This window comes from Electrophorus electricus, chromosome 8 (assembly GCF_041902795.1).
Source record: "Electrophorus electricus isolate QZ-2024a chromosome 8, ASM4190279v1, whole genome shotgun sequence".
NCBI lineage: Eukaryota > Metazoa > Chordata > Actinopteri > Gymnotiformes > Gymnotidae > Electrophorus > Electrophorus electricus.
In genome coordinates this window covers 23,430,558-23,455,943 of record NC_137504.1, presented here as the reverse complement: position 1 = coordinate 23,455,943, position 25,386 = coordinate 23,430,558, and the positions used below count along the sequence as shown (strand labels likewise).

The following is a 25,386-nucleotide window of genomic DNA, read 5'->3' as shown; positions in this document are numbered from 1 at the left end:
CACTTAGTTCCGCATGAGTTGTGGTCCTCAAACTATGAACAGACTGATCCTGGGTCTGTCATAAGTTCGTGAATTAATACTGGTATTAAAGACATAAGTAAATATGGCCGATCCTAAAACGATGTTTAAAGGTACATATATCTGAAGGTAGATTTAACAGATCGTGTTAATTCGCAATGTGCCTAAATAATCTTAAAGTTATTCCTGATCGGAGAGTATCATTTCACTCAAAACAAATAATCGTGAAATTCTGTGCTTCCAGCTATGTCCAGTGAACACCAGCTGGCTCACACGGAGCACAACACGGCTGACGTTAAACCATGCTGCTGCTTGGAGGCGGAGTAGGTTGGGCATCTTTGCTTTCGTTGCTAGTCTGTGTTAGGTTAGATGGGTAGTTAAGCTAGCCTAGCTAACTAGCGCTACAGGAGGCTAAAGTAATTCTGACGTTTATCCTAAAATGAACGCTCCTGAATGTTTCTGCTGTTTGCGCTGATGTGGTAATTACTTGGTCTTACATTCAATTTAGTTTAAGATGAATGACATCGTATGTTTTCCGTTAATTACGAGTGGCTTTCGCTAGATGGCTAATGGCCTCTGCTGTTTGGGGTTTAAAGGGATTTGGGGTAGTGTTGGTAACTAACTGGCTAATATATTTCAGGGAGCTAAAACCCCGATTGGTCAGTTAACATAGGTGGCTACTTTTTAAACATAGTTAGCTAGCTAATTTGCAATAACGTTGCTGGTAGTTAACCCGCTTGTGCGTTACTTAAATAGCTAAGTGGCTAACTAGCTAGCTTGCTATATATTTTCCAAGTGTGCCTTTATTGTCAGTGTCATCACGCAGGAGTAGCGATATCTAGCTCGCTTATTCCACCGAGATAAATGCTTAATTTAATCCTTTGTCATGTAATTAATACATGTATTAGGTGGTAATATGTTGTGTAATACAGAAGCCCGTGTCATGTGCCGTTACAATACTGGTGTGTTATTCGGAAATTGTAGCGGCTATGGTAAGCTGCTGAACAAGTGCTTGCCCTGTGCTCATCGCTCCATGCACGACGTAGCCATGTCAGACGAATGAAACAGCACTTTTTATTACAGTAACGCTAGCTTCCATTTATTATATGGATGCAGACTATTTTCTGAGCCTGATGTATGATTAAATTACATGGCCAAATCTGTGTGGACACCTGACACCTTGAGATCAGGCCATCCTCAAACTGTTGTTACAAAGCTGGAGACGTAAAACTGACTAAAATGTCTTTTAATGCTGTTGCATTAACATTACCCTCTATTGATTTTAAGGAGCCTAGCCCAAGTTGAGAACGACAACTTCAGAACATCATTCATCCTCCACCACACCGTGGCTATTACGAACACTTATGAATTCTAGTAGATAGTGCATGGGGATTCTCCTGGTGTCTGCAAAACTCATATTAGTTCATCAGACTACCAGATAGTGAAGCATGATTCATCACTCCAGAGAACAAGTTTCCACTGTTCCAGAGTCTACTGGTGGAATACTCCGACCCACTACAGCCAATGCTTGGCATTGCATATAGTGATCTTAGCCTTGTATTCAGCCTTTCCACCCTGGAAACCAATTTCATAAAGCTCCCAACAAACAGTTCTTGTTATGATGTTCCTTCCAGAGGCAGTTTGGGACAATGTAATAAGTGATACCACAGAGCATAGGCAAGGATACATGCTTTAGTAATCAGCTGTTCTTTCTCCTAGATGCTTCCACATCACAATAGTTGACCAGGGCAGATCTAGCATGGCAAAAATTTCGTAAAATTATCTCGGGTCAAAAGTGGCACCTTATGACAGTGCCACACTGAATGTCACTGAGCTCTTCAGTATGAACTATTCTGGAGATTACTTGGCTATGTGCTTGAATTTATACACCTGTTAACAATATGTGTGGCTGAAACATATGAACTCAGTAATTAAGTGGTGTCCACATACTTTTGGCCATGAAGTGCCTTTCTAAATTCTAGAATATAATTATTGTTTCTCTGATTAGATTGAGTGACAATAGAACCACAAGATGACAGACATCGGAGATGCTTGCCCTCATCTTGACTCCATAGGTGAAGTGACCAAGGAGGAACTTATACAGAAATCGAAGGTATGCTATTTCATCATAGCTCCTCAAGGACTAGTTCCTGCAGATTTTCCATCTCTCTCTTTCCCAGGTATCAAGTGCCATGACCCAGTGGCCAATCAGTTAAACTTTACATTTTTTAGTAATAACAAAATCATGAATTAAACTTATTAGTGTTCAAAACAATTTATTTTTCACATGAATCTACAGGCTGCAGCAGTGTAATCCAAACTGAGGGCATGGATGTGAACTAAATGACAGTCTTGTCCATTGCTCAGTATTCATGTAGGCCATTCTAATGAGTGAATATAATACAATAGTACTTATATGGATAAACCTTTCTTTTTTCTTTTGCTCAAGGGCACCTGTCAGTCATGTGGAGTAGGTGGTCCCAACCTCTGGGCATGTCTGCAGGTGAGGAAGCAAGGGAGGGAGTTTTTGTCTGATTTGATTTGCTAGAAGAAAATATTTGGCCTTTATTTGACACACACTGAGGGCATAGCTGTGGCTGTTTTGTCTAAGAGGGACTTTTTGCCATTTTATATTTTGTTTCATATCTTGCACCATTTATAGATGATGGTATACTGTGCAGCACTTGGATATAACATATTACACTTGTAGAATTTGCCATATTGGTATTGCTGCTAGTAAATGTTTTCTTTTTCCTTTAGTGTGACTGTCCCTATGTGGGCTGTGGAGAGTCTTATTCAGATCACAGCACAACGCATGCACAGGTAACTCCAAACATCATTTACATTCATGCATCGCTTTGTCTACCTCTTGGTTCTATTTGTTAATTGATCCATGTAACTGCATTTTGGTCTGTCTGCCTGCAGGTGAAGAAGCACAATCTGACAGTGAACCTGACCACATTCAGGGTGTGGTGTTATGTGTGTGAGAGAGAGGTGTTCCTGGAGCAGAGACCTGTGGTGCCAGTGCCGGTGACTCATCGCCACAAAGCAATTGACCAGGTACGGCTCCACCCATCTATCCCTGTTCCCCATGGCACCTTGAGATGTTTTGAAAGTCTCCTATTTCTCTTCTGCCCTTTATCTGCAAATAGAAAATCTTCTAAAGGTCATCCTAGCTGTTGATAGACCAGTTACCGTTTTATTGTTTGCATTCATGCCAGAAGGTGTCACACCTGTAATTACCACCTTTCTTTGTCCTAAAACATTAATGTGACTTCCAAACATTAATACTTTTCCTGAAAGAAGAAATCAGACATCAAAAAGCAGTTCTAGTAATGCTTAAAAGGAAGTCTTCCATGTTTTTGCTCTGATAATTTGGCTAGTTAGAAAGATGTTAGTCTGGTCTGTTGTTGGTGTGTCTGTCTTGTTTATTTGTCTGTTTGTTTACTGGAGGGGGTTGTTAGCAGTACATGCTGCTCACATAGAAGTAATGATTTGATCCCCCTCCCCAGGATGCTCCTCCCCCGGACGTGTGTCACCCTCTGAAGGCAGTGCCCATCGCTGTGGCTGATGAAGAGGGTTCTGAATCTGAAGAAGACGAGCTCAAGCCACGAGGTAGAGAAACCCTAACGCTGGCACTCCTCTCAAAGCTGTATAATATGTGTGCACCTTTCCTTTTAGCTGCCATGTAGCTGATCTGTAATAAATTTACATTGAAATAAAGATTTATACCACCCATCTCCAGGCTGTTCCTGAGAGAAGATGTGATTTATAATGAAGAGAGTGAGAGAGATGCCACCCTTCATCTCTCTGCTTGTTCCACTAACCGTTTTCTTGTCCTCAGGTCTGACAGGGATGAAGAACATTGGGAATTCATGTTACATGAATGCAGCTCTGCAGGCTCTCTCCAACTGGTCAGTTCCACTCCACTGATCCTGAATTAGGGATTTGAAGAGAACAATCTGGATCTGATAGATTGGAGATCTACAGGAGATTGTTTTATATTTCGTTTGAAAAGTCCCTGCTCCACGTGGTAAAATAAATATCTGTATGACCCCCCACCCCTCTTTCTCCCTTTAGCCCACCTTTGACTCAGTTTTTTCTGGACTGCAGTGGATTGGTTCGTACAGATAAGAAGCCTGCACTTTGCAAAAGCTATCAGAAACTCATTTCAGAGCTCTGGCACAAGAAACGGTACAGTAGAACACACACAGAAGAGTAATATGATTCACCTAGGTTAAATAAAGGCTGGTCTTTTTTTGGCTGCTCTAATGAAGGGCAGTCATAAAAATAAATGGGTATTGTGACCTTCTGGCCCAGATGTTCTCATTCTTCCAGTCTTCTTTTTTTAGACTTTTGCCCTGTTGCTTCATTTTGCTTTCTGTGTCATCTTCCTCCCCTCTCTGTCTAGGCCCAGTTATGTGGTCCCCACTAGTCTGTTTCATGGCATCAAACTGGTGAATCCTATGTTTCGAGGTTACGCCCAGCAGGTTTGTGAGGAACATTACACGCAAGCACAATCTTCTCACACAGAAACAACCTGGCACATGTAGACACACTAACTTGTTCTTTAGATCTTCTGGTTATGCAGTACACGGACACGGGCACAAGCGCGCACACACATGCTCACTCACTCGCTCACTAAAGCCTGAATTATACTTCTGCACATGTTCACAGCTGTGCAGTCGCAGATGTCCCATAGTTGTCAGCCAGCATAATCAAACGTGTGCAGTTCACAGAGGGACAGCATCCAAATCAGAATGTGCAAAAAATGAACAAAGAAGACAGTCTGATTAGGGAATGAATCTTAGAGAGTACTAGAGGCAACAAAGGGGAAAATATTTTTTAAACTTCATACAATTACAAACGTCATATAAATATATAAATGTAATGCTGTACTTCTTTTGACAACAGATCCTCAAACTCCTTTTTGTTTTCTTGGTCGTTATAGTTTGGGTCAAGTTTTATTTTTTTATTTCTTTTGTTGTGATTTGCCACCAACTCTACCAGATAGCCAATCAGCATTCACTTGACACACAGCCCATAGACATGGCATGTAGTCGAGAATTTGGAGGCGTGCATGTTCAGGGAGTTCACAGGGAGTGCAGGGAGTTCACACGCTGTGTGCCCTGCAGGACACTCAGGAGTTCTTGCGTTGTCTGATGGACCAGCTGCATGAGGAACTGAAAGAGCCTCTTACAGATGGCAGCATCACCGATGGAGACCCAGAGCGTGACAGCCGGGGCCACGGCGACGGGGACCGGAGCCCCTCCGAGGACGACTTCCTGTCGTGCGACTCGGGGTCAGGGAGTGAGAGGGGTGACGGTGAGCGAGGAGGGGGCGGAGGAGAGGCGGAGCTCCTCATCCAGGATGAGTGCGCAGGGGCGCGGGTGAATGGCGGGATCTCCGAGAAAGAGAGGCTGAAGGACAGAAGAAGGGAGGAGCGCGGCGAGGAGAGGACGCCCGAGCCAGACGAGGACGCTGATGTGGACACAGCTGCACAGGACGAGCTGGTGGAGGGAGGCGGGGAGCGGGCGGGGCCAGCCAGGCCTGGCCGATCTCACGTGTATACAGGTACACACACTCCTGCACATGTAGGCCTTACACACCCTGCTGTACAGACACGGTATACCAGGTGGAAGGAATTGGCTATAGAAATAATAGTAAAATACTGTGCCTTATAAAACAATGTTGGAATACATGGTCCAGTTCAGGGGAATGCAGATATGCATACCCACTCACCCTTTGCCTACATACAGACCTGAAAAATCATATTTCTTAGTACTTTAGCAATTAATTATAAACTATTTATATTTTAGTACCACTTGTAAATTATTACATTAAAAGATGTACATTAGCCTTGTAACACTATTTATACTATATTGAGCTTTATTACCTGTTGTATTATACAGTCTTCTGGCCAAAGACAATTGGAATAATTTCTATTAAAACTAATTAAGAGATGTTTTCTACTAAGAGGACTTGGTTGTCGTACCTGAGATAATCGTTGTCATACAGAAGCTGACGCTCGTTTTCTCCTCTCAGAACCTGATAATGAGGCATCCATGCATCGCGCCTCACGCCCTTGTAGCCCCGCCCACAGTGTTCAGGAACTTCACTCGAAACTGTCAAGCACCCCGCCTAGGTCCAGCCCACTCAGAGCCAGCCCCGCTTACACCCTAAAGAAAGGTCTGCCCCTTCACGCTCACTGCTCTGAACATACGCTCTTATACCGGACCAACTTAAAACACTGTAAGATGCAAATGCAGGCTTAGCCGTCTGTAGTTCCCATCACACAGTTCGTTTTCCTCAACCACACTCTCTTGTGCAACCTGCAGCTCAGATGCCCCTGAGTGCCAAGAAGAAGCAGCAGCCCCGTTTCCGCAGTGTTATTTCAGACATCTTTGACGGTTCCATCCTGAGCCTGGTGCAGTGCTTGACATGCGACCGGGTGAGCGAGAGTGCATGCAGCTCTGAGCACTAGAGGGCAGCACCCGCACTGTTTCTAATGTGGCAGTGCACCATGATAGACCCTGAAACGCTATACCACAAAGCTGTATCCTGCTAGTTTCTTGGAGTGCAACTGGCTGAGGCGTTTATGGCATATTCCATCTTTCCAGGTGTCGACAACGGTGGAGACGTTTCAGGACCTGTCCCTGCCCATCCCTGGCAAGGAGGACCTGGCCAAGCTGCACTCCTCCATTCACCAGAGCGCGCCAGCCAAAACAGGCGTCTGCACGGACACGTATGCAGCGCAGGGCTGGATCTCCTACATCATGGATTCTATACGCAGGTGAGACAGAGAACGAGAGAGATGGAGCAAGAATGAAACTATAATCTGACCCTCTCTTGACAAACGTCTAAACACAGTTAGTCTTTGAAGGGCAGTGGTAGCTCAGTGGTTAAGGTCCCTGACTACTAATCAGAAGCCCCACCGCTGCCAAGTTGCCACTGTGGGCCCCTGAGCAAGGCCTAACCCTCAATTGTTCAAGTTGTACTCAGTCATATTTGTAAGTTGCTTTGGATAAAAGCGTCAGCTAAATGCCATAAATGTAAATGCATTTGCTACACTGAATTTTCCCTAATTAAGTGGGGTGGGTGTGTGTCTATGTTTTATTTTATAAGGCATTACCATATATACCTACACAACTGCACAGGTTTACCACAGCAGTGGTAAATAGCGTGTGTGTGCAAACGTGTGTCCTGTGCAGGTTTGTAGTGTCCTGTATCCCCAGCTGGTTCTGGGGTCCAATGGTAACACTGGAGGACTGTCTTGCTGCTTTCTTCGCTGCTGATGAACTCAAAGGTGAAACAGAACAAAAACATCCCCACAAAACTCTTCTCATCTCTGGTGCTCTACTTGCACAACACTTCAACAACAAGTTCTGTGAATATTTTTTTTGTTTTAAGGGGACAACATGTACAGCTGCGAGCGATGTAAAAAGTGAGCACCTCCATAAACTTAACCACATTCAGTTTACTATTATGATCTGTTACTGTATTGTAGTTAATGTACATTTAAAAAGTATGAATTTGTCAGAATGTGAGCACATGGCTGAAAATAAAATTAATTTAGTCTTTTCCACAGGTTGAGAAATGGTGTAAAATATTGTAAAGTCCTACGGCTACCAGAGGCAAGTGTCTCCTTTTGTCCTTTTGTCCTTTCGTAGTTTTTTATTTGCTGAGGCTCAAAGAACTGCACTGACTAAAACTCATAGAACCTCATTGGGTCTCTTTGGGTGTCACTGTCTCTCCGTGTGCATGTGTGTGTGTGCGCACGTACGCCCGTATGTACATCACGCTGCCATCTACAGATTCTGTGCATCCACCTGAAGCGTTTCCGGCATGAGGTGATGTACTCGTTTAAGATCAGCAGCCACGTCTCCTTCCCACTGGAGGGCCTGGAGCTGCGGCCCTTCCTGGCCAAAGAGAGTTCCTCACAGGTCACCACCTACGACCTGCTGTCTGTCATCTGCCACCACGGCACCGCCGGCAGTGAGTCCAGCCCCTCCCCGCACACCCACACTGCCACGGGAAAGAAGCCCAGCAGTCTGTGATACTGAAGAATCGTTTGTGTGGATTTTCTTAGAAACTAAAAGCTGGGTCTTATTACTTGAAACTTTTAAGTGTCTTACAAGCAGGCACTAAATTATTCCAAACACACTACTTTTACAGGCTGATGGGATGAGGGTAATGTAGTGGAAGTGAAGGGTTCTACTTCTCATGAAATATGGGTGTCATGGAGAGTGAAGGCAAACTCCAGAGGGCACTAGATTGCCATTCGTCTGCGAAGTGCTCGGCTATGGGGATGTATGTGTTGAGGGGAGTTGTCCATTGCTCTCTCCTAGGTGGCCACTACACAGCATACTGTCAGAACGTTATTAATGGTCAGTGGTACGAGTTTGATGACCAGTATGTGACAGAGGTCCACGAAACGGTGGTGCAGAACGCCGAGGCCTATGTCCTCTTTTACCGGTGAGAATTCAGAATTCAAGACCTGATTTACCATTAAATGATTTGTTGCCCCAACTGCAACAGCCCCTTTTTCATTAAGTCATCTGTAAAGTGCACTCTCTCTCTCTCTCTCTCTCTCTCTGTTGCTCAGGAAGAGCAGTGAGGAATCAGTGAGAGAGAGGCAGAAGGTCATAGCTCTGGCCAATCTGAAAGAACCCAGTCTCTTGCAGTTCTACATCTCCAGAGAATGGCTCAACAAGTTCAACACATTCACTGAGCCAGGCCCCATTACTAACCATACCTTCCTGTGCCAGCATGGAGGTAGTTAGCACGTGCTCACGTGCTCTCTCTCTCTCTCTCTCTCTCTCTCTCTCTCTCTCTCTCTATATATATATATATATATATATATATATATATATATATATATATATATATATATATATATATATATATAGATAGATATATATATATATATATATATATATATAGATAGATATATATATAGATATATATATAGATATAGATATATATATATATATATATATATATATATATATATATATATATATATATATAGATATAGATATATATATATATATATAATGTAATATATATATAATGTAATATATGCAGGCAAACACATTTTAACCATTTTACTTTTATTTAAAAGTTAGGTTGTCTAATGCATATGGTAATATAGTGGAATATTTAATTATTGACAGTAGAAACTTTTTGAGTTTCTTTAAGCATTTGCTTTGCCATGTTGCCATGTTTTGCAGGAATCCCCCCTAACAAGTATCACTACATTGACGACCTGGTTGTGATCCTGCCCCAGAATGTGTGGGAGTACCTCTACAACAGGTGAGTGGTACAGTGACAACTGAGTCGTCATCACTAATCCAGGCAGCCGGAGCAGGACACGCTGATGCAGCCCTGGCTTTCTCTTGCTCGGCTCAGGTTTGGAGGCGGGCCAGCAGTTAATCACCTGTATGTGTGTGCCATCTGCCAAGTGGAGATCGAGGCCTTGGCCAAGCGCAGGAAGGTGGAGATTGATACCTTCATCAAGGTGAGAGGAGATTGGCTGTAGAATGGATAGATGTGAGAGGAGAACACACACACATACACACACCCACTCTTCCTTTCAGGCATACACACACTGATATTCGGGAGGGTTTTGTCTCTGCATTTGTGTGTGTTTCTTGTTTTGTGGAAAAGCAGCATATATTAATAAAGCAGTTATTATTTCTTCTCTCTCTGTCTGACTGCATAGCTCAATAAGGAGTTTCAGGCTGAGGAAGCCCCCACTGTTATCCTGTGCATCAGCATGCAGTGGTTCCGGGAGTGGGAGAGCTTCGTCAAGGGCAAAGACAATGGTACCCGTGCAGACCACATGCATGTGATGCTTCTCTTTACAGCCACACACGAAGCTAAAGAAACAACTAAGGCAGTCTGATGCCAGCATCTCCCATATTTTCCTTACGTGAAACAGGGTTGGTCCTTCCTGTACATAAACACAGAATGAGTGTGCAGTGACCTTGATGCCCAGGTGTCACTGGGCCATCATGGTCAAATTCGATTTTTTTGTGTGCAGTGTTTTGATACATGTGCATGTTTGGCGCTTTCATCTGCACCAGCACTAAAAGTGGAGGCCTGAATGCCAGGGGGAGCAACACCAGTACATGGCTAGTCTGACTGAATTAATGTCCAAAACCTCACTGCACCCAGGTTTACTATTGTTTAATATTGGATACAACTAGGATATATAAGTAGTGAATATATATAATGTATCCAGGAATCGGTGAAAATATAAACTTTGCTGAAATTAAAACTTTGCTCCAGGAAAAACTGGAAGATTTTTTAAGACCATGTTACCAAAGCAGCAGCATTTGAGTCATTTGGGTTTTAAAAAATTAAGAGTCTAGAGTGTACTGTAGTTTAAGATCAGTAGTTTCTCACTAGGTTACTTTATAGCAGTAATCTCTCCCTTTAAAATAAGAAGGAATGCGTGGTGTAGTTGCTAAGCATTAAATGGATTGCATGCGAGAATATAGGTATAGTCATTGTTGTAGATTGCTATATCCTGCACACTGAATTATGCATTCTAGATGCACAAAGGAAGCAGAATTACTGATGTGAACTGTAAGCAACCGCACGGAGTTATATCCAAACATTGTCCATCTCTGTTGAATCTTTCTCGCTCTGACACACACATGCACACACCCTTTCCATAACACAAACATTTTGAGACCACTAAAAGTTTACCAGGACCACCCACATATCTTATGCCTTCTCCTTGCTTAAATGTAAATATCCCTCTATTCTCTTCTCACTTGATTTCTGCACTTCTCATCGCTCGTGTCTTTGCTTTTTCTTCTCTCTCCCTATCACGCACTCAAGAGCCACCAGGGCCGATCGACAACAGCAAGATCGGCGTGATGAAGGGCGGGCATGTCCAGCTTAGGCAGGGTGAGGATGGTCGATGCATGTGCACACTTCAAATCAGAGAAAAGTACACAGCCCCTCTGCTGTACTCAGCAACATTAATGTCTCTTCGCTGGGGTGTGCACATGCCTAGGGGCCGACTACGGACAGATCTCAGCCGAGACATGGCAGTACCTGCTGGGGATTTACGGCGGTGGGCCAGAGATAGCAGCACGGCAGAGTATCAGCGCCCCTGACCCCAACGCCCACGGTGAAAGGAAGATAGAGGCGGAAACCCGAGCCCTCTGAGATAGTAAGATGCCCACACTTGGCTGTCTGCATGACAAAAAGCATGTGGCACATATGATATCGTTCCAGTAACCTAGCAGCTTTAATCCACTTTTCTCTGTTGGGAAATTTTATTTGTATTTGAATTGCTGAATTACTCCTGAGTGGGTGGCATGTTTTTTTTTGTTTGTTTTTTTTTCTTTCTCTCTAATCCTCCTTTCTCTCCTGTGTAGGTGGACTTCCTGAATGTGGCAAAGCGTGTTTGCACCATGTTTACTTCTGCTTTTCTCGTGAGCACTGGGCGCGTGCCTCATGTTGCAGCCCGTCACCTGTAGAACCCGCGGACATCTAGTAACGCACAGCTGGTAGACTAGAAGATTAGAGGGAAATCGTACTGGTCAAAGTAATGCAGTATAAGCCTCTTGCTCCAGTGGTCAGGAGAGTGAGTTTACTTCCCCTTACCCCATTGTCCCTGGCGACACACTCAAAAACACATTCAAACTTTTATTTTTTCTCCCAAATTTCAATTAATACGTGTGTGTGTGTGTGTGTGTGTGTGTGTGTGTGTGTGTGTATAAACACAGGCTCTCTGAAAAAGGGAGAAAAGGTTTTACATGCAATATGTGAGCTGGAGGAGATGCAATAGTCTGTAGACACTTACTGCCAGGGAGATTTAGCAGACCAGACTTCTGAAAGGGTAGCATTACTCACTATAGGTTTAGAGCTGGGTCTACATTAATCTGTACTCCCATTCTGCAAATACACTGCCCCAACCCACACACAGAGGACCCAAAAGAAATCCTTCCAAACTCAGTCACTATAGGTGGAGTTCTTCCATGTCTTCTTTCTTCAGACTCTAAGCCTAACTTCTTTAGGAGTGATTGTGTAGCGGTTCAACCAGCAGAAACTGGAAATGGCGCCATATTAAACAAACTCTAGAGCTCACCTTGACGTCAAGTGTAAACTGGCTCACTGTCAGCCAAGTCCGCCACAGCTGATCAGTCTCTCCTCAATCTCAAATTGATTTCTTCTAATGGCAACTAATACTATTGTTCCACGTAGTAACGTCTTGGCAGTCAGTAGTTAATAACCTGCTCTTCGGGTGAGTCATAACCAATGATCTAGTTTTACATCATTTCAAGTCATGTCAAGAAGTTGGGCGAAGTTCTTATTTGAACCATTTCTGACTACTGCACTGGCAGTTGGACTGTCATGTTGAATGCTATTCCATGTACGCTTATGTTTCGCATGACCGAGGTCTTCAGAACCATATCATTTGTGTTACACTGGAAGTGAAATGAGAAAGATTACAATTACTGTAAGAGAAGTGATGTTCTCTCTTGTACATATTTGCAGACTCTCTAGGATGAGTTTGGCAGGAGTCATGTTAGGGCTAGACATCATCACTGCTGTCACTGCTTTAGTTATAATTGAATTTGGTGGTCACAGAGATACATATGTTTACATCTGGCATGCATTGTAATTTTTAATTCTTATTCCTTTTCCCTTAAAAGTGTCTGTCCTACAAGGTCAGGTGTCAGTTATGTAAAATGAAACACTGAAGGTACTATGAATATCTGTGTTTGAATGGCAACATTTAGTAGTTGACGTTTGGTGACTCAGTTAGGCCCACACTTTCACAAAATATGCGTCCTACAGTAGAATGGGTCAAAGATTTGGGCTTAAATTGACAGACTGTTCATTCTAAAAACAAATCAATCTGTCACTGCATTCTACCATAGCTGAATTCACCAAAGTAGAAATTTGATGATGATTATACCAACCCCTCCAAAACCTGACATTTCTAGACACTTGATTTGTGATTATATTGTCATTTAAGGGCATGTGCAATCATCAGGTGAACGGAAGGAGTTGGAACAGCTAAAGATGATGTATGGTGAAGTTAAAACAGACAATTTAGCTACAATTTATGGTGGGTATAATGTGAATACGATATTGAGCATGATGGGGTCAGTTGAGATATGAAGTAAGTGTTGGGTATGTTATACAAACTATCCATCACTGTCGTATCAGCTTCATCCTAATGTGAGTCCCATCTATGTTTGAATCATGCATATTTAAATATTTACTCATTTCACAATTTTATTTATATAAACCTGAGCAAAAGGTTGTGCTATGTGGACCAGTCATTGACAGCTTGATGGTTTACTAGTTGGTATAATAATAATAATAATAATAATAATAATAATAATAATAATAATAATAAGCAAACTATTGAAATGAAACAGCCGAACAAAGAAAAGTATGTTGATGCTTATGATGTTAATTGCAGCCATTTCAGATTGCAAGCTTAGTGCTGGTGTTATTGCTTTTTCGGTCTCGAATTATGAGTGTATAGATGTCTTTGACTTGACAAATTAACTAATAAAGCCTGTTCTTTCTTCACCGTGTTTATCTTTTCCAAGTGTTAACAAAGGAGTGTGGAACAGAAAGCCGCATATAAAGTTAATATATTTACGGTCTATTAGCCAAACTCAAATAATGTAAATTTCATTTTGGCTAATGTAATATTTTAAGTACCATGGATTTCAATTTTTAATTTTATTTTAAAGTTCATTATATAACTTAGTGCACATATCATAAAAAGATGGGCCTACTGTACTGTCACTGTGTTCTCGGAAAAGCTCGTTTTTGCATGAACAGCGTGCGTTGGATTCGATTCACCCGTGTTCTCATATTTCGGGGTTTAAATGTAATTTAAAGTGTCCAAGGACCCAATAAAGAGAGATTTGAGCCTATAATTCAGTGCCCAACCTGAATCTCATCTCCATCCCCTTTTCGTCACGTTTTCATCCACTCTCCTCTCCTGGGACCCCTTCTAACGCTCCACGCAGCCAAACCATCTCCCCGTGGAGGGGCACATTCGGCACAGCGATCACGAGCAGTAGTTATATAATTTGGGTTGGAGTCCCTCCCGTTCTGTTTCGGAGGCAGACGATGGAAAATTAAGCACTAAGCGATAAGAGTGGGCAGCGCCGTAGTGCAGCATTCGTCTGGACGTTGCAGAATCCAAGAGTAAGTTTTTATTTTCCGCCTGTTTTAACGCATTCAGTAAGTTATATCTAGCTGTTGTCTGTCCTCGCGGCAGCTGATCGCTTTTACCGACAAATGCAGCAGCGCGCAGTGTCCTCCGGCAAACGGCCGCGTGTGTAACGCTGGCGTGCCTAACAGAAACCTCTCCAGGCGCTTTCTGAAAACAAGGGTGTGTCCTCGGTTAAAGGCCATTTTAGGCGGACAACCTCATTTGTATTCTGTTGATAAAATATGCCTGGCAATCGATTATCTACATAAATTATCTTCGCGGTTCTGTGACTTATAGCATATCACGTATACTGGGGCCTGTATTCTGTCAGGATCGCTGTGTATACCACAGACCAGGGTAGTGATCGGATATAAAAGGTTTTTCTCGATATTTGTTATTATTGACTGCAGTATGAAAACTACCTCCTTGACCACTCCCGATAAAATGACAAAAACGACTCATGATCTTCAAATAATGTCACAGCTGAAATACAGGATATAATTCTCCGTAGTTTGGCTACTCATTTGTGCTCAAAGTGGGGCCACAAATCTTTCATTGTTATTGTTAATTTAGTGATATTGTAATCCCTCACAGTGTTTTGTGTGCAATCAAATTTAAATAACAGTAGAGTGAATGACAGCACCACCCCACCCCCCATTATTCCTGTACTTGTTTATACATCTATAGCACTGGTTGAAGTCTTAACATTTGTTACACATTTTCCTTATATTTCATTTATTTCTGTGTTGGCATTATTTCACTCAACTGGTGAACTTGAGCTCCAATGACCTGGAGCATTTTTCTGTTCAATTTTCGTAGCTCTAAAAACATATTTGAAAAATATTTACTTCTATAATGATAAACAGTATTTCTGCTTGAGGCAATTCGGGCGTTGTGTTTAACTGAGCTGGTGTTCCACTGCTTAATTAAGATAACTTCATCTTACTTAGCTTCAGTGAAGAGATGCGCTATGTTTGAGGGATGCAGCTTCCTGACTGCGAAAAATGTTTTTGTTGTTTTTTCAGTTACCATTAAATTTTTTTTAAAAGCTCATTTTTAAAAGATCTGTTTTGTTCTTAACAGAATTCTTTATATTTTATTTTTGCAGTAACTTCTTACAAGTCACAGAACCCCAAAATGAGTCAACACAATAAGCTTGATCTTCAAAGTTAAAGCATGACTTGAATTTCCATCATATTCAGACTCAGAACTTTTGTGCCGAGTTGCATCACGTTAGGATTTTATTTTGTCTGTCGTATGCCCTAGTAATATCACCCAGAACCTACAAATCAGTATCTCAAAAAACGGGAAAGGGCGATCGTTCAGGCTGTAAAAGTACAAATTCTCCTCAGGAGCTTGTCAAACCCGATCAAGCATTTTCTTGTGTTTGTAAACCAAACAGTCTATCTTGTAAACAGATGACAGCGCGTAACTGGTGACAGAAAGTCACAACGTGGCGGTGTTTAGTGTCAGATTATAGGAATATGGATTATACGGACGCCCTCTCGAGTTAATGGTTTGCCATCAGAATACACGGTGGTACACAACCAGTCGTGATCGACAGATTGATCTCCTATATCGGTCATATTAGCCGTGTAATGTAACATGACTGCCGTAGCCATTTACAATACCTGCGTCCTTTTCACTTGTGCTTGTTGTAGATAGCTAGCTACTTATTTATGATTATTTAAACTATTCTCTTTCTCTAATTAAAGTTGAGTAAAAAATGGCTGGTAAGTTACAGTGGCCGGATATCTTCATTCACTTTGTGGAAAAATCCAGGGTCTATATGAAAGAAAATGTAAGGCATAAATTACTAATTTTGTTCCATACTATTTTAACCTTAGCGGGCTACCCAAGAGATTTTTTGGATGATTTTTGCATATTATGGATCGACGTACTATCCAGTGACAAAGGACAGAAAATGCAGCTATACAAGGGCTATCAACTATACTGACGGCGAACTGAATTTACATGGCCATATTATCTAAATAGCCAACTCTTTTTCATTGTGTAATGTAGGCCTATGTTGGAACAATGTAATTAACTAGAACTACTAGAACATTATTATATACATATAGATGGTAGTGGGAATAGTAGTTCTATTCCCACTACCATCTATATGTATATAATAATGTTATTTATAGTTATAGGTCTATTTCATGCTGTAAGGCTAATGTAGGGATAATAAAAAAAAGTGTCAGTTAGCTTCCAAACATTTGTATTTTGCCTTACCCTCTTCGGTGATGGTATTCTATCAAAATTAAGGTCATTTGTTTTTTTTTCATTCCTATTCTAGAACTCGAAGCAGTGACGTAACCATGACGAATAGGTTTATTAAGACCTCCAAATAGGTCTATTAAGTAGTACCACATCTGTTGAGAGACTGCCCCCAAAAAGAAAAATTTATTTATCAATTACTGTGTAATTTTAACCATTCAATTAAAAATTGCATATAGAAAGAGGATAAATACTCAGTCAACCATTCAAGTTGGTAGGCCTAGGTCGAACCTACTGAGCAGAGAGCACAAGCAAGTCAAAGTACAGCGTTCTGGATTTTACCAAGAAATGAGCAACGTCTCGCTGGAAGTCACTTTTGTAAGTAAGTTACTGAATGACTAACATTTTACCATCAGTAAAGAATAATGAACAAAATTTGTTACTTACAACTGGACAACGATACCCGAGCAATGTAAATTAAAATGCTATTTCTGTAAACCGCTTTAGCTAACCAGCTAGCTAACTAGTTTTGTACAATTATCTAGCTAGCTAGCTGACTTAGATGTTCTTGTTTTCAGTCATAATGTGCTATGTTACACACATTCTATTGTCATCAAAGATCTGTGCCACTTGACAAATTTGACAAAAACAGCTTTTATGTGTTACGGGATGCGACCCCCGCCCCCTCAAGTCACGAAGGTACGGCCTGCAGCGTGCTGGGGGGGGGGGGGGGTGTTTCACATGTGTAGCCACGCCCTCTGTGATGGCACACACCTGCGCGGGGTTCAGCGTTCTGTCTATTTAAAGCCCCGTCTGTGTGTGCCTCGTAGTTGGTCATTGTTGATGTCGTTTATGTTAACGCTGCCTAGGTTGTTGTCACGGTTAGTGTTTAAACTGTGTGTTCATGTTCATCGTTGTCACTATGTGTGAGTGCTGCCGTTATTGTATATGTTTTATGTTATTAAATGTCTCATTACGTCAAGGGAGTCTGTGCGTCCTGTGGCCGCACTGTGCGGCCACGCCCTGCGGCTGCGCCCTGCGGCACTTGGGCTGCCATTACAGAATGACCAACCACCACAGGACACAAGCTCCCTTGGCGAAGGACGGACTTCCTAAGGGGAAGTACGTAGGCACTTCCTGCATTGCCACCTGGATCCCAGGTTATTGGGGAGATGACCGTGACCGGTATCTGCATTCACTCCGAAGGTGGAGGGGAACACTGCTGAGGCTACTGTGCCCCACAAGGACCGTAAAGAGGGCAATTTGGTGGAGCCAGTGGGATCTCCGGTGGGCAGGGCTGAAACCCGAGTTCCTTCCCTTCTGTGGAGTCACCAGCAAGACTGGAGGGGTCTGCCCAGAGCCTCTGAAGCAAACCGCCTCTGGGACACTCCTAGAGTGGCTGGAAGAAGGAGGACCGTTCGGGGGAGGAGCATGACCGGAACTGGGGCGGGCGTGCACTCCCATGTCTCCGTTGGGGCCAGGGACACGTTTACAGCACTTGCGCTGATAGCAGGCACTGCAGCCCAGCGCCTTATGTGTTTGTGTGGAGGCACTTCTCTTTGTGTATATTTGCGCCTTTTGTGTGTTTGCAGGGACAGCGTCACGTTGCGAAGAGTGTACCGGACTGCCCTGAAGGAGGCAGAGATCCTGCCTTCCTCCCTCCTGTTGAGAGGTCTTCCGGGGTTGGCGGTTCCTAGCCCGTCTTGTGTTGGGTGGGCACCGGACATTGCCGTGCTCTGTTTGTTTGTACACGGTGGCCTGGGGCTCGCAGTCCTGGGAAATATGCGTCCGGAGCTGTGCCCCTTGGGAGGGGGTTCTGTCACGGGTTCCTGTTCCGCACCCTGCGGCACACGGGCTGCCGTTACATTATGACATCTTGTGATGTTGGAATAATCATTTATAATGTTTTTGTATGGTGAATATTTATGAAGTGGGACACTTAAGCTTGATCCACAGTTTCTTCATGTACTTGTTTTTTACTGATCGAAACCTATTGTTTAATTAATCTTTGGGATGTCAGGGATTAGATGGTTAAAGCTATGTAGATATGATTTCATTTTCAGGGGCATGGCCGCAACCACTTAAAAATCAAGAGCATAAGAAGCTATGATAATTGAAATGACATAACAATCTGAGGTAAATGATGTTAAGGGTAAGAAAAGCTAAAGATTGATTTAGTGTTTTTAAATTTTATACATATGAAAGGTGACTGAACAGTACCAGAAAATAAAATAAAAAAATGTTTTTCTTGTAAATAACTTTTTAGGGGGTACATTTTCTTCTGTCCCACACCATATTTGTTAAAGTTGAATAGTAAATTAATGGTATTACTCCTTCCAAAACTTGGTTTGACTTTGACCTTTGTACATATATTGTGTAAATACTTTAAATTAACAGTTCTTGTAATGAATCAGACTGGCTCTACTCAAGTTGCCACGCCCAGGTAGTTGATTTCCGAATAGAGCTGAAGACAGCACAGATCTGATTCTCTGGAATATTAACCTGTTTCCTATATCTCCACTCATCAAGCATGATATCACTCCCACAACCTTGCTGCGAAGTATTGGCAATGGTATGCTAAGTGCTGTCTTCTGTGTATTCCTACTGTTAACAACCAGTCATGACACATCAAAGCAGTCCTGACACAGCTAAAGCAGAGAAGTGTGAGTTTCACCAAGAATCAGTAAACGTCCTAGGATGTACAGGCTCACCCGGCAGGATCTTAACAGACTCCAATAAGGTCTCTGGAGAATTGGCCTGTTCCTACATCTGTTAAAGAGCCCCAAAGATTGTTGGGCTTCGCAGAGGTTCATTAGAGACTTTGGTACTATCACTGTCCTTTTTACAGACTTGCTCTAGAACCAAAGCTAAGGTAGATTGATGTAGAACCCTATTTGAGGACGAATGAGCGTTTCACTATTTAAAGAAAGTTTTGAATGCTCTAATTCTGCACCAGTCTGACTGTTCCTTGCCTTTCATTCAAGGAAGTTGACACATCTGAGATCGGGGTGAGAGCTGTGCTCTCCCAGAGACAGGGCTTAGCTCCCAAGCTATACTCGATGTCTTTTCCTTTCCAAGAAACTCCAAGCAGCAGAATACAATTACAATGTGGGTAACAGCAAACGCCTGGCCGTTAAACTAGCACTAGAGCAGTGGACACACTGTCTTGCGGGAGCAAGACATCCATTGCTAGTTTTGACTGACCATAAGAATTTTGAGTACTTAAAAGCAGCAAAAAGGTTAAACCCTAGGCAAGCTAAATGGGTCTTCTTTTTCTGGTATTTTCAGTTCATGGTTTCCTATAGACCTGGTTCTCAAAACCAGAAGACAGATTTCCATGACATTTATATGTCTTTAGCATAAACGGCTTGCCAGAAGAGATTGTCTCAGATTAAAGTTCTCAGGTCACATTCGATGTGTGGAAACAATTCTGCAAGTGTCTAGGAGTCAGAGTGAACTTGTCATCTAGGCACCATCCACAATCTATTGGGGAAGTCAAAAGAACAAAGCAAGAATCAGGAATCTCTGGCATTACTGCTCCTCACAGGCGAATTGGCACAAGTATCTACCCTGGGATGAGTATGCGATAAACTCATTTACTCTTCCTCAAAACTCACCCCCTTCCAGTGTGTCTGTGAATATCAGCCAGAATTTTTACCCTGGGAAGAGACTGCCATGGACATCCCCGCCTTAGACCACTGCTTTAAGAAGTGTGAGGAAACCAGGGAGGCTGTGCACGTTCAGCTGAACAGGGCAGTGTGATGCCAGCAGGAGTTCGCCAACCGACACTGTTGCCCTGCTTCAACATAACATCCAGGCCGGGGGGTGTGGGTGTCTACACTGAACATGCGATTCCAATTCCAGGGCTAGAAGCTTCATCCTCATTACGTGGACCCTTCAGAGTGGTGGCACAAATCTCTCCAGTATATTATTTTGTTCAAATCCCCCAGGCATTTCTCTGTGAATCCCACATTCCATGTCTCCCTTCTGGATTGGTTTAAAATCTGATTGCTAGTGTCTGATCCTTGAATTGTTCTACTTGTGAGTAAACTTGACTGTGATTGTATCCAAACTCTCGTCTGATTCTGTAACGATTCTGCTGGCCTGAGTACTGAAGGGCATGGAGCAGGATGCACAGACTCCCTCGATAAAGTGATACATTTATTAAAATAACATATGAATAACAGTGGTACTCTCTCTCTCTCTCTCACACACACATACATATACAAACCATTAAGGACAGACATAATGTACACATTTAACTAAACACAGACTACAGTAACGTTTAACAATGTGAGCGGACACGCGGGGGCGCACGTCCGCCCTGGTTCCGGTCGTGCTCCTCCCCTGAATGGTCCTCCTTAATACCTGCCGCTCTAGGAGCGTCCCAGAGGCGGTTTGCCTCCGAGGCTTTGGGCAGACCCTTCCAGTCTCGCTGGCAAGTCCACTGAAGGGAAGGGACTCCGGAGATCGTCCCATGACAGATTCAAAATAGTGTTACCAAAAAAAAAGGACCTGATCATATTAAGGGTGAAGTATTTTGCCTAGGCCACTGGCTAGGTATGGTATTGTGTTATCAGCATTATCTGTAGTTAAGTGTGTGAAAAATATTTCAGAGTCCAAAGACAAAACAAAAAATAAAGAGCCAGAGAGGGAGAGTCCTGAAAGAATGAGGAGGAACTGGTGGCAGTGATCAAACCCTGACCAGTAGTTACCTACAAAGATATACAGAAACTTGTGAATGAGTTTGCTGAGGCAAATGCCTCCTCTGCTTCTCTTAGGCAACAAATCAAGCTAGCCAGTATTGGATAGACAGTTTCAGTCTTAGGCATGCAGACATTGGTTTTAGGATGCCACAGGCCCTGTCCTTTTGCAAGGGCAGCTTGTGTGAATTCAGTAACAATGAGAAAGTTGGTTGAGGTTTATGAGAGCCTTCTTCTTTCATTTGGTCATATTTTGAATTTGGACAAGACTGGAGTGCAAGACCACTCTTTGTCCTTAGAGGTTATTATGGAGGTGAGTAAACATTGTGATAAGATCATATCAGGATAGAAAGGTGAGACCACTGCGGCCCTTGCATGCTTCAATGCTGCTGGGAACTGTGGGGCCACTGTTGATCATTTTCAAGGCAAAGGTGAAAAGCAAATGGCTTTACAACATTCCCCCAACACTATTTTGTGTGTATCTCGGCTGAGCTTCTTCTGGATTGGGGCAAGCAGTTAGGGAGAATGCTTAACGAAGAGGACCCTAGTCAACACATGCTGCTACTGAACAGCCATGTCAGTCATGTGTACAACTTGGAGTCCCTGCAGGCAAAAAGACAGAAAGAAATTTGAGAAAAAAAAGTCAAACACATTTGGTACTGAGCCAAGTGCAAGAAAAGAGGGGGATGACATCTGTAAAGTTTGCAAGTTTAGATACAGAGTGGCCGAGGATCCCAAGAAGACAAGGGTGGGTGAAATGTGAGAGATATGAAGGATGGTTCTATCAGACATGAGCAGAAGATAATTGATGATTTATCAAGCCTTAACTGTATGCTGCTGGGAGGATTTGACAGGGTTTGATAATTTGACAGTATGGGTGTCCCACTTCACCACTAAAAAGATTTGGGGTCAGTTGAGCTTTGGAGAAGTGTCATTTCATCTATTCTGTATCTATTTATTTACATTTTTTAATTGCGTAAAAGATAACCTAAGCTTTTTGAAATTATGTTGTGATATATGCCATTAAGATTATAGTAAAAAATGAAAAAGAAATTTCCAAAAATGTCCTACTATACCAAACTTCACCTTGTGCTTAAATCAGTTGTCATGAAAGGTTTATATAGGTTTCATATAGTTTGCTAAACAGTGCCCTAAACAGTGCCCTAAAATGTTACCTTTAAAGTAAAGTTTAATGTTAATTTTTGTTGTGGTGATTGTTTTATTAAGAATGAAAAAGAATCTTATATCAGTATTGTTTAATCTTCTACTTATTGCTATTAACTTTTCTTACTGTCTGTTCAGAAGTTCCTGTTGCATGGTGTTTGTAACATGAAAGGTTAATGGAAACAAAGAGCTAGTCTTGGGCCCTTTATTATAACATCAGATGGGCATAGGTCCTGTTTGACAGTGAGCATTTGTTGTTGCTCTGTAATTATACAGTAAGAATGGAAGAACAGTGGAAACTTCACAATACAACCAACTCTGTTATTTCTGTGTATTTACAGATTAAATACTTACAGAATAAAAATGGAACATTAGCACTTACCTTGTGATCTCTGTGTAATTAATGACTAAAAACCTTTTTATAAATCCCTGCATGCCTTATTACTGTGTAATTAAATCTATAAAAACATAGTATTACTTTACTGTATTACGTTTTTCATACTGGATGGCAATATAAGCTTTCTTTAACTGTGAGTCTGAGATAGGTAAGTTTTCCATCTACTCCAGACTGCCATTACAAGTGCTGCAGTGTGAGACGAACGTGCCTGCTAAGAGCAAATTTTCAAAAGTATTAAGCCATTTCAAGACATGTTCTTATTCAAAATAATAATGCGATCCCAGGCATAGTAATAACCATAATAAATCCCTGGGTGAAGTCCAGGTGGGTGAAACTTGCTGGACAATCATGCATAAAAATGATTGTCACAAGTGCCATAAGCAAAGATCAAAAGCAGTTGTTTTTTTGCACTTCATATATACATATATAGAAAGACAGAAATTCAAAACTGCATTGAAGTACACGTTTCCAGAGAAACAAAATGTTTTGGGCAGAGGTCCTTCATTAGTTGTCCAAGCTGTCTGAACCATTCTGTTCGTCTAGAAACTGTGTACTTAACCTTCTGCTGAGATTAAATGGTAAATGTAAAATGAAAGTTGCATTTAAAGTTCCTCAACTATCTTTTTCCTCATTTTGTTTCCTTCTACTGTACCTATGTTTAAATATCAGTAGGAACTGATAAGTATTTTAGAAGTACTGATTTATTCAGGGAAATTAGACCATAAATTAAATGATACATGACAGGAAGCTACAATCTAAAATGCAGGTTCCGATTATAAAGTGTTTGCTGAATTGTCTTTTTGACTCTATTACACCTCTAATTTTGAGTTGTACTGTACCAACCTGAGAATCAGAGACTGAGCTCTGTATCATCTTTCTCTCCACATGCAGGACAGCTGATGGCACCTTAGAGCTCACAGCAACATGTTCAAGCAGCTTATGCATGGACAGGACAAGACAGGACTGCAGCAGAGAGCAAGACATTTCTTCATGGATCTTCCATAGCAGTGACAACTCAGATGGCTGTTATAACTATTTTCACTCATCTCATCTCTGTTGTGTAATAAGTGAAGCTAAAAGCAAGCCTGTACATAGTGGCTGAGTAGCCTTGGAGAACCTTTAAAGGCAGATTCTTTTTGCTAAAACGGTTCCTCCTCTATGGTGTGGGTCAAAGGAAAGCTTTGCCTTTGTTTTGCTGATCTTGTTCAGAAAGAAAGGTTGACTAGCAAGAACTGTTAAAAAGACCTTAGTCTGCCCTTTCAGGTTAAAGAGAGATTAACGGGCCTTGTATTTATATTTGACACTCTCTGCAGTGCAAAGCTGAACTGGGAGTGGTATCATGACCCTACAGCACATGAAACCTTTCGCAGACACCTGAGACACAGACAATGGCTGTGTAACTCCCTCCCTCACTTACATTCTTCTTCCTCTGTTTTACTTTCTGTACAATATTATAGTCACTCACCCCAGGCGAGGGTTTGTCAGGTAGCTAACAAACAGACACACCAACACATTCCAAAGGAGGTTTCTCTCTGCCTTGAACACACTCGCAGGCTCATTCGTTATGTCTGTGGGAGCTGCTGTTGCTCACACAAACACTTCAGCAATGTTAGACATATGCCATTGTCAGAATCCAAGTAATGCATTTGTAAGGCTAATGGTTCTAACAATAAATGGTTTACAGGTATGAATCAGTACTTTTGAGAGTAAGAAGCAGCCATTTATATGTGTACTGAGGTGTGATGTATATGGCCTCATCATTAAATGCGTGCCAGTACACATTGATATTGTTTTCAAATCTATGGTGTGAAGAGCTGTTCAGTGTCAGAGAGCCAGTACAAGTAGATTATTTGTCTGTGATGTGTGGAGAGCCTATGTGACCATCACATCGGGTTCGACACATAACGCAACGATGGGCTGTGCGATATGCACGCGGCTGACAGGCGGGTGGAGCACGTCCGCCTCACAGGCTGCTCCGAGAGCCATGGAGCTGGCTGGCTTTGCTGAAGTCCCACCGCAGGACTACCACAGACTGGCCGGCCCGCACTACACCTCATATCTCTCGGATATAGACGACGGCTGTGACGACGTAACAAGCACGAGCTCCTCCTCCTCGGACTATTTCGGAATAGACGACTGACGCCTGTAATTTTGCAGCATATTTTCTGTCCCGTGTAGATATGGATGCATATACTTAGATTTTCTGTAGAAAAGGGATCTACTTTATTTAAGACATACTTTATTAAGGAACGTGCAATGGAAGACAATGTCATTTCTTTATAAGCATGATATATAAACGTTTAACACGCACGTGAATTCCCTTGGTGCCCTAACTATTATTTGCACTGCCAGTCCACATATACACTCATTACCCTTTCCTAAAAAGTGCTCCTTCTCTTTCATTGCTGAACTCTGCAGGCCACGTGGCTACAAGTTTGAATCCAAAACATACTGAAGGCTCCTATATGCCATCATGAATTTGATTCAATAATTGAATAAAATAATGGCGCTGATTAACAAAACTTGGTAGTATAAGATGTCTTCCCAGGACACATAATGCATACTATTGGGGTCACCATAGCATTGCTACAGGAAATTAGTAATGGATTATCTGAAAAATCTTGCAAACAGCTATGCATGATGAATTATGATTATAATCCATGTCGATATGTAAAACA

The 25,386-nt window shown here is 42.2% G+C and overlaps 1 protein-coding gene and 1 long non-coding RNA gene across 5 annotated transcripts; both read left to right on the top strand.

Annotated features, from left to right (window-relative positions):
• Window positions 1–36: 36 nt before the first annotated feature.
• Window positions 37–13,587, top strand: usp20 (ubiquitin specific peptidase 20). Of its 4 annotated transcripts, XM_081719732.1 has the most exons (26): window positions 37–131; window positions 263–341; window positions 2,027–2,131; window positions 2,468–2,521; window positions 2,779–2,841; window positions 2,944–3,078; window positions 3,531–3,633; window positions 3,863–3,932; window positions 4,099–4,212; window positions 4,430–4,508; window positions 5,154–5,592; window positions 6,064–6,207; window positions 6,357–6,469; window positions 6,639–6,811; window positions 7,230–7,324; window positions 7,429–7,462; window positions 7,595–7,652; window positions 7,833–8,013; window positions 8,367–8,493; window positions 8,624–8,793; window positions 9,252–9,333; window positions 9,430–9,538; window positions 9,743–9,845; window positions 10,870–10,938; window positions 11,048–11,206; window positions 11,415–13,587. In XM_081719732.1, exons 3-25 carry the CDS (start codon window positions 2,051–2,053, stop codon window positions 11,200–11,202), a joined length of 2,751 nt encoding a protein of 916 aa, XP_081575858.1. In that variant the 5' UTR covers window positions 37–131; window positions 263–341; window positions 2,027–2,050; the 3' UTR covers window positions 11,203–11,206; window positions 11,415–13,587. The 4 variants fall into 4 exon arrangements, with proteins under 4 accessions (XP_081575858.1, XP_081575857.1, XP_081575859.1 ...); XM_081719731.1 differs by having other exon boundaries at window positions 112–341; XM_081719733.1 differs by lacking the exons at window positions 37–131; window positions 263–341 and adding an exon at window positions 352–497 and having other exon boundaries at window positions 7,607–7,652.
• A 407-nt stretch (window positions 13,588–13,994) lies between these two features.
• Window positions 13,995–20,630, top strand: LOC118241568 (uncharacterized). The gene is made up of 2 exons (XR_014124920.1): window positions 13,995–14,217; window positions 16,524–20,630. It is a non-coding gene; the product is annotated as an uncharacterized LOC118241568 (long non-coding RNA).
• The last annotated feature ends 4,756 nt before the right edge of the window (window positions 20,631–25,386 follow it).

Bases quoted from the DNA above. Each gene is read 5' to 3' on its own strand.
- usp20 (XM_081719732.1), top strand. From the start codon at position 2,051: ATGACAGACATCGGAGATGCTTGCCCTCATCTTGACTCCATAGGTGAA. The intron at 2,132-2,467 runs GTATGCTATTTC...CTTTTGCTCAAG, and splicing joins AACTTATACAGAAATCGAAG to GGCACCTGTCAGTCATGTGG. The intron at 5,593-6,063 runs GTACACACACTC...TTCTCCTCTCAG, and splicing joins CCGATCTCACGTGTATACAG to AACCTGATAATGAGGCATCC.